The 12,922-nt window shown below is 32.6% G+C and overlaps 1 protein-coding gene across 6 annotated transcripts; it reads right to left on the bottom strand.

Annotated features, from left to right (window-relative positions):
• Positions 1 to 6,418: 6,418 nt before the first annotated feature.
• On the bottom strand, positions 6,419 to 12,638 carry LOC100807449 (uncharacterized). Of its 6 annotated transcripts, none has more exons than XM_006585692.4 (10): positions 12,378 to 12,638; positions 10,540 to 10,907; positions 10,374 to 10,457; positions 9,500 to 9,946; positions 9,114 to 9,249; positions 8,840 to 9,002; positions 8,561 to 8,689; positions 7,822 to 8,016; positions 7,145 to 7,267; positions 6,419 to 6,756 (listed from the first exon to the last, which is right to left on the bottom strand). In XM_006585692.4, exons 2-10 carry the CDS (start codon positions 10,829 to 10,831, stop codon positions 6,640 to 6,642), a joined length of 1,686 nt encoding a protein of 561 aa, XP_006585755.1. In that variant the 5' UTR covers positions 10,832 to 10,907; positions 12,378 to 12,638; the 3' UTR covers positions 6,419 to 6,639. The 6 variants fall into 6 exon arrangements, with proteins under 6 accessions (XP_006585755.1, XP_003531834.1, XP_040874318.1 ...); XM_003531786.4 differs by lacking the exon at positions 12,378 to 12,638 and adding an exon at positions 11,202 to 12,310; XM_041018384.1 differs by lacking the exon at positions 12,378 to 12,638 and adding an exon at positions 11,928 to 12,310.
• Positions 12,639 to 12,922: the final 284 nt, after the last annotated feature.

The raw sequence follows: 12,922 nt of genomic DNA, 5'->3' as shown, positions 1-12,922 counted from the left end.
TTCTTATTTAAATAATCTAAATAATATGAATCATATTAGTCACTATCCGTAAACATTAAAAAACAAATATATTTAATAAAAATATAACATTTAATACATTAAAAATTTAAAATATTTCAATTTTATTTAATAATTTTTAACTTATTAGTAAGTTTTAACTAGGGTACGGTATTACTTATTTTGGTATTGAATTATGAAATTTAATCTCACTTTATCTTCTTTTTCAACAGAATATGTCCTTGAATTTAACTCTTATAGAAAATTACCATATACTTCTCGCATGTTCAGTCTTGAACACTCATTGAATTATGAAATTGAATCTCACTTTATGTTCTCTTCATATATATCACTAATAAATAAGAACATATTTGGTTCCAGGCTAATTTTCAATTCAGTATCAATTTAAGTTCCAAAACCAGAGTCTGATCTCCTTGCGTATTCTGCAACTAGTTGAGCAAGAGATGAAGATTTGTTCTTAAGCAGTTTCTTTGGTGAATCATATTCCTCAATGAGCACTGAAGTATTGATATGAAGACAAATCATATCCACATTCACGATGAAGAAAAAAGTTTTAAAAAAGGGACGAATAAATAAGAAGAAGAAGAAAAAAAAAGTGATGCTCACCTTGATTTAGAAACAAAACCATGTCACTATCCAGGATTGAAGTTATTCTATGAGCAATGGTAATGACTGTGCATTTTGAAAAAAGTTGTTTCACTGGATTAACCATCCTAGTGTAATAGAAAACCAACTCAAATCAATTGGCTTAAATTTGATTGGGTTGAGTCATGGGTTGAATCATGGATTTTAAAAATTTAATTCTATCATGTTCTTGGTTTGTGTGGTTAGAGGTTTTTCTTTTTCTTTTTAATTTAATTTTTTTGAGTTGAAAGAGACAGATCATGTTGAACCAACAATGGTAGGTTAAGTGGCTGGTTCCTAAGCATTTGGTTAGGGTTTCAAATCCTAACTTGTATGTATGAAAAAATCAGTGATGGGAGGGGACAACCTACCTATGAGTACCAGTGCCAGCAGATTCTCTGGAGGAATTTAAAAAATCTTAGTGATGTACTGAAATATTCCTTTGCAATCATATGCACAAAAAAAAAAACAGATTATGTTGACATGGCAAAAAATAATGCTAACAAAATTGCTCACGTGTTAAACTGTTAATATCATAGCATACGTTTCATATCTAATAAATTATGACTTGCAATAGCTCTAAATTCATTTAGTGTGTGCAAGAGTTGTTCATAAATTGTATGAGAATTTCAAATCTTTTAGACGAGCTCTGCTAAAAAATTTTGGATCATGAAATAACAGTTTTCATTTTAGAATTGCATAGCTAATAGAAATGACACGTTGCATGATTGTTTTATTATTACTAAAGATTCCATTTTACTAGGCTTAAAGCCTAAATAATTTGGCAGATAACGTTTGAACAGAGACATGGATTTTGATGGTAGAAGAGTAACTGAATGTGCCTTAGGTGCGTTGCTGTGACCTTAGTGAAATTAGAAAGAAGAATAGTATATAGTAGAATCTCTTTTGTCGTTTCTCAAATATACAATAGAAGAATAGTATTAACATAGTAATATACAAAATATTATATAAATATATATATATATATATATTACTATGTTAATATTCTGTAGTTCACACTCTCGAATGAGCATGCAAGGGAACTATATTGTAGAATATAGGAGGAGAAAATTGCTACACTAACTCATGCACCCACTTGATGAGAGAGAGAGAGAGAGATATTATATGGCTTGTACGTAATTGTGGCCTAATTATCTAATAAAACAATATAAGCATGAGAAGTTAACAATGAAATAAACTTAATTTCTAAAGAGAAGTTGGTGGTGCTGCAGTAAGGCCTATTGTATATGCTATACCATTATCAGCTACCAGAATCTCCACATACAACTTTACATTTCAAATTTACAATTTGCAAATACAGTGTGCAGCAAACTGTAGGCACTGCAGCAAGCTTATCATTGGTCCACTAAATTTTTTTATTTATCAATTAAGTTTTTATGAAAGTTTATTCTTCAATCAGTGGGCGACCGAGTGTATAGTAAAGTAAATTGGACTGAAATTTTGTAGGGTGAGCGTTCCGTTTACAATCGTAAAAGGTGAAGTTTGATTTATCTATTGATATTACCAAAAAGTAGGTGATCCTTCAATACTTCCCTCAATACACTCAACCAAAATTGAGGTGGAACGTTTTTAGCGTGTAATAACATTAACAAGTATGAAGTATGTGTACCAAAAAAATCAAAAGCGGATTGAAATAGTAGAATTTTAAGTGATGCCAATGAGTTCCTTACACTTTATAAAGTTGAAGCTTGAGATTAAGTAAATAGTCATATTTGTGATATTGAAAGTTTAGGTCAATTTTCAATAATGTCGTGTTGTTTTCTTGGCAAGTGTATCAAGTTGCATAAGTAGTATAAAACGGTAAGATCGAGTATTGAATTTTACAGGAACTATGTTTGTACTCAGAGTTATATGTATATCTAACAATTAAGTAATTTGTGACTCAAATCGAATCTTATTCATTGATTAACTACATGTATAAATTAAAAAGAATTAACTACAAAGCAAGAAACATGAAGGTTGAGAAAACAAACTCTCGAACTTGTGAGATGATGTTGTGATGAGTTAAGGGACATGTTGGGGGCTCAGCTTGTTAGAACTTCTCTTGATATAATCTTAATATATTTTCTCTTTTAACATTAATATAACTATTATCCGCATCTACTAGTCTATTCTAACGAAAATCCCTCGAGTGAAAGAACCTAAATCATTTAATATCACTCTCAATCATTTGGTGATTGATTACTAAATGATTTGCATTAAGAGCAGAGAGGCATGAACATTCTAAAGGAAACCACTTTATCCCTAGATATGAATCACTTTAGATATTCTTTCCAAGTTCTTAGTATACAAACATTTCTCAATATTTATATCTTAAAACAGTACATAAGGAAGGATGAAAGAGAAATGGATTGAAACAAACTGGTCAGAGCTCTGGAAATGGAATTCCTTGCACTAGCTCCTTGCTTTTCTCTGCTTCCTTGTTCCTTTGCTTCTGTTGGTTTCCTTCGTGCTTTAGGAAACAAAAAATATTTCCTTTCCTTTTTATATGTTTCTCCAATTAATTGGCTAATCAGAACTCTCTTGTCCACTTAACGTGACACTCGTACTGAGCGCGCATATCCAGCTGGATCAAGTGGTCACACACTAAACGTAGAATGCGCACTTAGTGCGCTTGCTCGTGACAGTTGTCTTCCAATGTGACTTCTTGCACTAAACGCCTTGCTTGGACTGAGCGATTTTGACTCATTGAACGAGGAGGTCACGCTGAGCGCAACACTTCAGCTCATTAATCCTCTTACATGCCTCTGCTACAACTCTGTACAAAATACAACCAAAATTACTCTAAAATCATTAACTTTAACATCTTTTGAATAAAAACTGAGAAGAAGCTAAGTCCTGTTATTTTCACACACAATAAACAATAAAAGATAAGAAAATGAGATAATTGCTATGTGATTTCAATATACAAATAATGTATGCATAACACTTATCATGAGGCCACATTTGGGCAAATGGATTGTATATGCAAGGCGAAAACATTTATTGGCAACATTTGTGAAACATTCTACCCCAACATGTATATAAATGAAAAAAAAACACATAAAATGTGAAATATAATTAAATCAATTTTATAAAATAAAATCGTAAGTAAATCCACGTGGGTAAAAGGTTCACGTTCGCGTTAATCATCAAATTAAAAACTTATCAATTAAGGGCGTGAAAACATATTCAGCTCAAAACAAGGTCATTCAAAACTCCAAAAAATGAATTAAAGACTCAACATGTAAAACAAAATGATAAAAACTACATGTCTAAAACTTCATGCAATCAATATAGAAACTCATGCCCTAATGTCACATCCTATCAGAACATTGTGTTCTAGTATCCTCTAGCATGAGATTCTTCATAGCCATTCACCTAACCATCTGTTCCCATGAATACAAAGTTCGAGATTATCACAGGATTCAAACACAAACAACACATAAGAAGTGAGTTATCACATTCCTAACTAATAAAGAGAAACAGGACAACATAGATATACATATCATATAAATGAAATACAACTTACTTCAACACAGCTCACATCATTCCACCACTTATCGAGTAACATTGCATCTCAACAGTACACATCTCACACATTTTCACATCATTCACGTACTCAAGGATCTAAACACAATACCCCTCAATCAATCAATATCGATCAATACACAAGCATTATGCAGCAAATATACTAAGAGTCAATCCTATATGCAATGTGGTACCTTGTCAGTGAAAAACCTCGTCGGGCACACATGAGTACATGACAAGACAGACCACACACGGGTAGGTTGGGCTACTCTCACTAGCTGAAATCATAAAGAGTCATACTATTTTGTGAGAATGCTCCAACCAAGTGGGATTGACACAAGCTTAAAAGAGCACTCAAGCAGGGTGTATTTACTCCCAAGGCCTAGACTCCGAAGAGTTCGTCAGGGCATCTCCCTCCTGATTTAGGTCCAATCCAGAAAACATTTTAACACACAGACTTTATCTATGAATTGTACAAAACACATGACTCCTCAATTGTTCTCAAAATAATTTTAACTCGCCACGCCTCCAAGTGATTAAACTTGTCAGGTTCCCACTGTTGATCTCATCACAATACTTGTCGCGCATTAACTCGTCGCCTTTAAAAGGTCTTACAGTTGTGTGATTGTACGGTTCATAGCTCACAACTCAATACACACAACATCTCAATACACATGTATCTTACAATTCAACACATACTCAATTTATCACATACACTCAATCTCAATCACAATGTTGTAATCCCAATATAACAATTTATCACGTTAATCTAGTAAATCTTGTCCAAAACACAAACGAATTATACAAAATTGCTTCTCACAACATGGGGAGTAAAACCCCTCAAATAATTTCACATAATCATATCAATATCAAAGGAATCAAAATCATATGTTCAAAAACACAAAAAAACATCAAGAGCACTCAATTTGATCAATCAATTCGCATCAGGGCATCAATTGACCCATCAAACACAAAAATCTTGTAATTATAATCGTAAAAGAAGAATTACAATACAGTAAACATTCCAAAATAAATCCTAATTTGATCTTCTAAGGATGTCTACACATGTTCATTCTAACCTCAATTGTGATAAACTCATCTCTTAGCTCTAAGTAGACTCACATGTGTAGTTTGGTAGGGATAGTGGTGTCTCTAGCGATTCCCTAAGATTTTTCAAATTTTCCTCTGGTTGCTCTACTAGGGTTTACAAGCGTTAGAAAGAAGGAAAATGGATTGGAGCCTCAATTTCATTGTCTGTGTGCTAGGGGCATTTCTCCCTCCACAAATATTATTTTGCAAATCGCAATAGTGAGATGTGTGAAAATGAGTTTCAAATCTGCGGTTCAAATTTCACACAATCCAACGATTAACGAGTCCGTGATTGTTGTTTTACTGGGACGGGTTTGGGTGTATACGAAAAAAGAAAGGGTTTTGGAGAGGAAGAAGAGAAAACGAATTTGAGAGAAAGAGAGAGCATAAGATACGTATGTTAAATGTAAAAACTGACCAATCCGGAGAAATCAATAGAAAAAACAAATCCCTTATGATACACCAAATCCGGCTCGATTATTGATACAATGAATAAATCTGTCATTTCTTGACATATCTCTTATGATTCAAAATCGTGGTATAACGTGTATCTTTCACCGTACCAGTCATGAAATAGATGAAATAAACTCCAAAATGGATTTTTGTTCAAGAATGAAATATTATTGGAATTGTCCAGTTCACCCTTTGGACCATATCACACCCCGTATATAATGAAATAGGATGAATTGAGAGACGATATTTTGTAAGTACATAATTATGTTGAATAAATTCACTATTTCTTTATTTTTCGATCGCCTGGAAAGAACAAGATGCTTCTTTTGTTCTATCCTCAACCATTTCTGATCTCTAGTAGATGTCTTTACTTATAACTAGGATACTCTGCGCCTATTATTTATTCTACTTTCTTTATTTTATTATTATGTAAAAATGAACTTCATTTTACTCCCTATCAAATGAATAAATAAAACATCATTTTTATTTTCTAAGAACATATGTTTATTTTATTTACTTTAAAATCATTATTTTAATTAATAAAACTATTTCTTCTTATTTATTTAAATACAAAAGCCTCGTTATTTTCTTAAAACTCTATTTATTTTAAATAATATTCTTTTTTATTTATTTTAAAAAAAATGGGGTATTTTGTCATTTCAATGATACAATATTCCTTTCACTTGTTTACCGGTTACAATAGTTAATAAATAAACACTTCTGCCTTTCATGTCATTTAGTAATACATGTTAATCATCCTCTGAATTTCTTTTCCTCCGAATGTACATTTGAACAGAAATACATGACTGCAGAAGTTGCATCCAATTTAAACACCTTAACTCCCACTTTATACAAAGGTAACTAATACATACATATATTTGTTTCTATTGTTGAATGCTATTCCCTCCAATTAACTGAAAACCCTTAGCATTCACCATCAACGGTCATTAGCATGGGCATTTGACCATTGTCATTAAGATCAATCTTGTTCAATCTAAGGCAGCACAATACTTTCTCCGGAAGCTCTTCTTGTTTCTGTGCCTGTTATTAGAAATTTAGAGAGATGGTCAATCTCAGTTGAAGGCTAACTATATAATGCTGGAAAAAGGGTTGTAGTGTCTCAAAATAGAACATTCAAGTTCATTTAAAACTTGATCTTCATGCATGCTGTATTATTTAATGCCTGACTTGGTAAAAAAATCTGCTTAGAATGGGTGAGAAACATGATATATGTAAGCATAGGAATTTATATGCATGTCGTAGCCGAGGCTAAGAAGGCTTGATGTGTTTTTGAATTGAAACCTGCTAAAGAAAAAGGGTAGCTATATGGAGTCATATTAAGTTTAAAAACCATAGATTTTATTTTAATGGATGTGGATACCCAATATTATATCTAAGAATACCAAAGTACACAAACATGAGACAATACCTGAATGGTTAGGCCTAGATCAAGAATGCCATCTTTCAAACGATCTCGAAATGCATCAAGTCCTTTTCTTGATATGTAGCTAAATCGATGAATGTCCAAATCAATCTCAAAGTAATTAGGACCCTATTGGGAGAAGAATAAACAACAGTCAATTCCTTGTCAGATGCAACAACATGTGTTTGGGTAGCCTATGAAGAGAAATTCTATAATAGAAAAAAGAAATGAGCTAAAGGTACCCAAACATCCGAAGTCATGACTTACTATGCAGGAAAAAGAGTAAAAAATATGGAAAAAGTAATCACATTAGTTAAAACATAAAAAAATTGCATGTTTTGATAAAAAAAGTTTTGTATTATATGGTAATTATTTTATATTTTAAACTTCTTTACCGAGCTCATGGTATATCACACATGCAATTGATTTTACTATAAGTTTCCAATGATGCAACAGTCAATCCTTTTTGTTCATCTTTAAAGCTAGTAATTATCATTGTAGTTTATATGCATATGCATCCCTACATACTGGTCATTCACCTACCAGATATTGACTCCTTAAAGTTACTATTTTGTGTTTAAATGTAAATTTGGAAAGACTGATTAGTTTTATTGATTTGAAAATATATTCTAAGCATATGATGAAAACATCTTTGTGATGACACTTGCATCTATGATCTTTACCTTGTAAAAGTTGTGCTGTGGGCGCGACAGTACGGGTTTTCCATTATAAGCATTTACTAGTTTCTTTTCAGCAGAACTCAAGCGCATATCCTCAGGATTGATGAGTCCTACCATGATCTTTAGCCTTTCTCTAAAAGCAACACTTGATTCTTTTGCAAATCCTTTGACCTTTTCAGTCTCGTCCTCAACTAATTTCTATAGCATAAATAGGAAACATGAACCATGTTAATAATATTGATTGTTAAACATTAAAATATAATATAAGAAAAATATTTTAACGACGCTTCCAAACAGTCATGAAGACATGTTGGGCAGAAAGTGTATGCAGCATGCTTCAAACCGGGTTAAAAGTTGAACAATTGTATAGAAACCTTAAATAAAACTGGTGTAATCACATGACAATGACTCAAGAAATCCAATGCTGACCTATAAGAGTAAAATAAAGATTTTGGATTCTAGATCCTCCAAAATTTCTTATTTCATCAATTCAATTATTTGAATATAGACATCATAGAACAATAAGCTACAAACCCCAGAAATGTGTGACCCTGAATGAAATCTCAGAGTTAAAAGTGTGGGAAACAATATTGTAAATCCAATTGAAACAAAATGGCGTGCAATGAAGAACACAATATACTATTGACTTCATATAGACAAAGGTAACTTGGTGCCATAAGTTGACTAAAATGAACTTAATAATGGTTTGGAATGGGATAATAACAGTGGATAATAGATTTACCATAATGCTTTCCTGGAACTGGGAAGAAATGTGTTCATCAAGAGTCTCTGAAACTTTGAAATACAGTACAAGACTCATCCCTTCTCCATCACTATCACCAAGGAACATTGCTACTGGATATGTAGGCAACTGCCACGAACCATGTAAGATAATATAAAGGATGAGAAACCAATCAGCAGTACACAGTCTCATAATTTGATAGTGAAATAATGATAAATATTTCGACATTAGTACTGAAAAAAATGTTATGATAGTTGAATTAAAGAAAAATAACTATACCTGGATATTTACAATAAGAAGTTGGGGAATTTTCCCATTGGCTTTCACATTTGGAAGCTCAAGATGTCTGGCAATATGATGTATCTTTCTTCGACAGACAAATAGATCAACACCAATTGGAATGTATGGACTATGATTCGGTGCAGGAGACTTGTGCTTGTCTCTAGAAAGAGAATGGTTAGACAATTATATTTTCATGGAACTAAAATTGGTTATATTAGTATATATTGGAAAACATCTATATATATCCAAGCAAGGAAGGTAAACAGCATACTTGAAATAGTTTTCACCACGGAGTTGAAATGTTGAGGGAGGAATTTCAGACCAACATCCATGAGATGGCTTTTCTCCATTCTGACATGGAATTGTATGCCCTGCTCTGGGTCGAATCAAATATCTTTTTGATTGACCTTACATACAAATACAAGATTAAGGAGCATAATCAGCATAATATATTAATGTAGCATACTTCCATACAATAGATTCAAGCAATACAAAAGGTTGCCTTATTTTGGTACTTGCATTACTTTGAATTTGAAAATAATACTAATGTTCAACACTTTCCAGTATTCAAATTTATAGTTGGTAGTTTAAAGTGCAAGCCTGGTTCTGTGTAAATTTATTTTCATGGAGTGAAAATTGAAGTATTTCATAACTTACTAAGTTCATTTGCATCCTCTATGTCACAAGATCTTCGTTTGAAAGAAAGCCTGAAAATCTGTGACAGCCGTTTGCTTGGCCGATTCGGTGTTTTGTCATTGAAACTAACGGAGGGTGCCAACCGAAGAAGGCCTGATTTCCGTGCATTCTCTTGTGGTTTCTCTTCCAAACCATGTTTATATTCTTTAATACCTTTGAAGCTTCCCTGAGACTTGCCTAAGCAAGACATTCCAACACCTTGTGTACTAATAAGGGCAAAACCACTTTCATCTTTTCCCTTTAAGCTGTCTTGGTTGCCTCCATCAACTTTAACATAACTTTCATGATATTCTTCATACTGACACCTGTTATCCGTAAAACATGTCGATCTTCCATACTGGAGCACTTGACCACATGGGATGTTTCCAACTGTGCTGCCTACTATTGGAAAACCATCTGCATATAAATCTGCAACCCAAAGTAAGAAAGCAAAGAAAGAAAAACATTTTAAATGGTGCAAAATAATAATAATAACAATAATAAAGACAAAGTAACCTCTATTTCACACACTAAAATTATATGGAGTTAACCTGCCTATTCTTATTCCCATATCTTCTTTTCTCTCATTTTAATATCTACAATTATAGGAAAGGGTATTTGGAATTGGGACTTTGAACTTATTAATGGCAATTGATGTCACAACACCGTTAGGTCATTAGCATAACTTGACACTTTTGGCTCAGCATATGTACAATGATATTAAACATCAAGTATCGAAACCAACAGTAGTATAGTGCCCCAACATAATGTTACAATAGCCACTCTTATAGGCTAGAATTTCTGTACTCATGTTCAATGATTGTTTATATGTTAATAGGGCTTAGTTATTCATTACCTCCATGAACACTATTGAATTCGTCATCTGAATCAGATTCCAGAATACTGACTGAGTCAAAATAAGTTTCTTCTTGACTCACTACTGCAAGCAATGAAATAACAAATTAATTCAAAGTTCCAAAAGATACAAAAACTGAAAATACTAAAAAGTCTGAAGAATATACAGTTTGCATCAGCATCATATTGACTGTGGTGCCATTGAAGCTGAGTAAGATGGAATGCTGAATTAGAAACTTCCGAGCGCCTGCAAGTAGTAGTTGCACCATTTTCAAAGTTCATACGAACAACCTCACTTACAGAATAATCTGTTACACGTGCCCCTGCATTGCTATTCCTCTTCTTGATGATCTCACCAGGAAGAGAATTTGAGAACTTTAGACGAGGTTTTGTTATCCGTCTACGGATCTTCCTTGGTGCTTTTATTGCATTAGAAGGTACTGACACGCAACCCCCCATTGTATATTGTTAGGAATTAGGAATACCAGTTTCAAAGCCTCAGAATTGTCTTTGTAAGAATGACAAAACTCAAAATCTGCACAGTATATGTCAAAGGAAATTAACTCCAAAAATGAATGAAGATAACTATAGTGTCAAAAATGAAGGATCAACTAAAATAGCAGCTTTGAAAGAATAAAGAAAAAAACACAATTAAACAAGGAGACAATTAAAAATTAAAAGTTACATAATAATTTCTAATAAAAAATGAAGTGATATTCTAAAACTATTTTTCTCCTGAAACTCAAAGTTAATCAAAGTAAGAATTTTCATGGGATATCATATATCATACAACACAAATTCCATTTGAGGAAAGGAAGGCTGCTTTTACCTTTAAGCTCGGTACATATGGAGGAAATGAAGAAAAAGATGGAATTCAACACTTTGGAAAAGGAAGACAGATAAACCAATGAATATAACCACAACCAAAACAAATTTATAGTACACAGAGAGGTATAGAGAGAGATTTTCCTTTTGAGGTTGTTTCAAGGAAGCTACTGTTGTCTCCTTAAAGGAAGAGCAAATATATATATATATATATATATATATATATATATGGAAATGGCTAAAGAAAAGCAAAAGGATCCTCAGGTGAGAGAGACATCAGGCAAACAAAAAGCATATAAAGAATAGAAAAAGCGAAATGGCATAATAACAACCTTCAAAAGAGAAAATATATTGTTATTTTTGTGTACAATGCATCTGCACAGAAAAATAAATTAATATGTTGTATAGATTTAAAAAAAAATGTATGTTGTTGTATACATAAAAGGTTGTTTATAACACTTGAAATACTATATGAAAAGAAAAAAAAGTGTAATAAAAAATAGTGGAACACAAGATAATGGCTCAGGCAGAAGAACATGCAGAGTTTACAACCAACAAAGAAGAAGACAAGAACGCATAAAAATCTAAAACACATATATATCTGATTAAGAAATACAGACACACACAAAAAAGAAACTATAATTCTTTTTTTTATTCAGTTTTAAAGCAAGAAAAATATAAAACATCTATCTGACAAAGAGAAATGTCATCATGGGGGATACTCACATACCAGAAATGTTATATAGAATTGTGGCAGAGAAGATGTGAAAGACCGGCCAATTCAATGTAAAAAACACAAAAAAATATAAAAACAAATAATAAATAATTATGAAAATGTAAGGTGCCAACAAGCTTGTAACTCCTCAAGCATTGGCCCTAAGATTTGAGGTGTGACATTGATCTTTTGTCGCATGTTATAGGTGTAAAATATCACCAGCTTTATCGATAATTGATATCTGTCGAGGAATCTAGCTAATCAACATTAGGAGAGTTTCTCTTTTCAACCAAGATTTTCATCCACAAGGTGTTTTTTTTATCTACAAAGTTTTGAACCTGAAATCTTATTTAAGCAATCCAAACCAATTCCAGTTGAACTGGCGTAATGTTCATGTTGAATATATTCATAGTTTGATACCTCCAATAATAATAATAATATCAACAACAACAAATAAAGGATTACCTGTTCTATGAGAGATCTGTTGGGTGGGGTATGGTCTTCCTCTCCGTGCAATAAGGACAAACAATGAGGAACTCAAGGCCAAGGGAGAAGGAAGGACATGTGTACGTGGGTCCGACAAGGGCAATGTCGGATCCAGAACGTTGCAAGAACACAACACCTTCTATGTGTTTTCCTGTTGCAATAATTGTACTGTGTATAAACCACCTAATCAATCATTAATGAAGTTGATGCAAAGAATTAAAAGGAGAGATAATAAATATGAGGTTGAACAAACTTTGGTGCGGATAATAATGGCTATATATATATATATATATATATATATATATATATATATATATATATATATATATATTCACCAAAGTGGAAGCTTCGGTGAGTTGATAATAATAATGATGAGAAGTTGGAATATGGAAATGGTGTTCATGTTTTATTGGTCGTGATGCCCCCCTTGAGTTTAGGTTTTCATGCACGAGATTTAGCTGGATCTATTCAGTGAGAGAAGAAAAAAATAACAAGAGTTCCCACGTTAGCAGCCATGCTGTACT

Source organism: Glycine max, chromosome 8, assembly GCF_000004515.6.
Source record: "Glycine max cultivar Williams 82 chromosome 8, Glycine_max_v4.0, whole genome shotgun sequence".
NCBI lineage: Eukaryota > Viridiplantae > Streptophyta > Magnoliopsida > Fabales > Fabaceae > Glycine > Glycine max.
The sequence above is the reverse complement of the archived record's forward strand: the minus strand, read 5'-3'. Positions and strand labels throughout refer to the sequence as shown.

Bases quoted from the DNA above. Each gene is read 5' to 3' on its own strand.
- LOC100807449 (XM_006585692.4), bottom strand. From the start codon at position 10,831: ATGGGGGGTTGCGTGTCAGTACCTTCTAATGCAATAAAAGCACCAAGG. The intron at 8,017-8,560 runs GTAAATCTATTA...TTTATGCTATAG, and splicing joins AGTTCCAGGAAAGCATTATG to AAATTAGTTGAGGACGAGAC. The intron at 7,268-7,821 runs GTAAAGATCATA...TTCTCCCAATAG, and splicing joins CACAGCACAACTTTTACAAG to GGTCCTAATTACTTTGAGAT.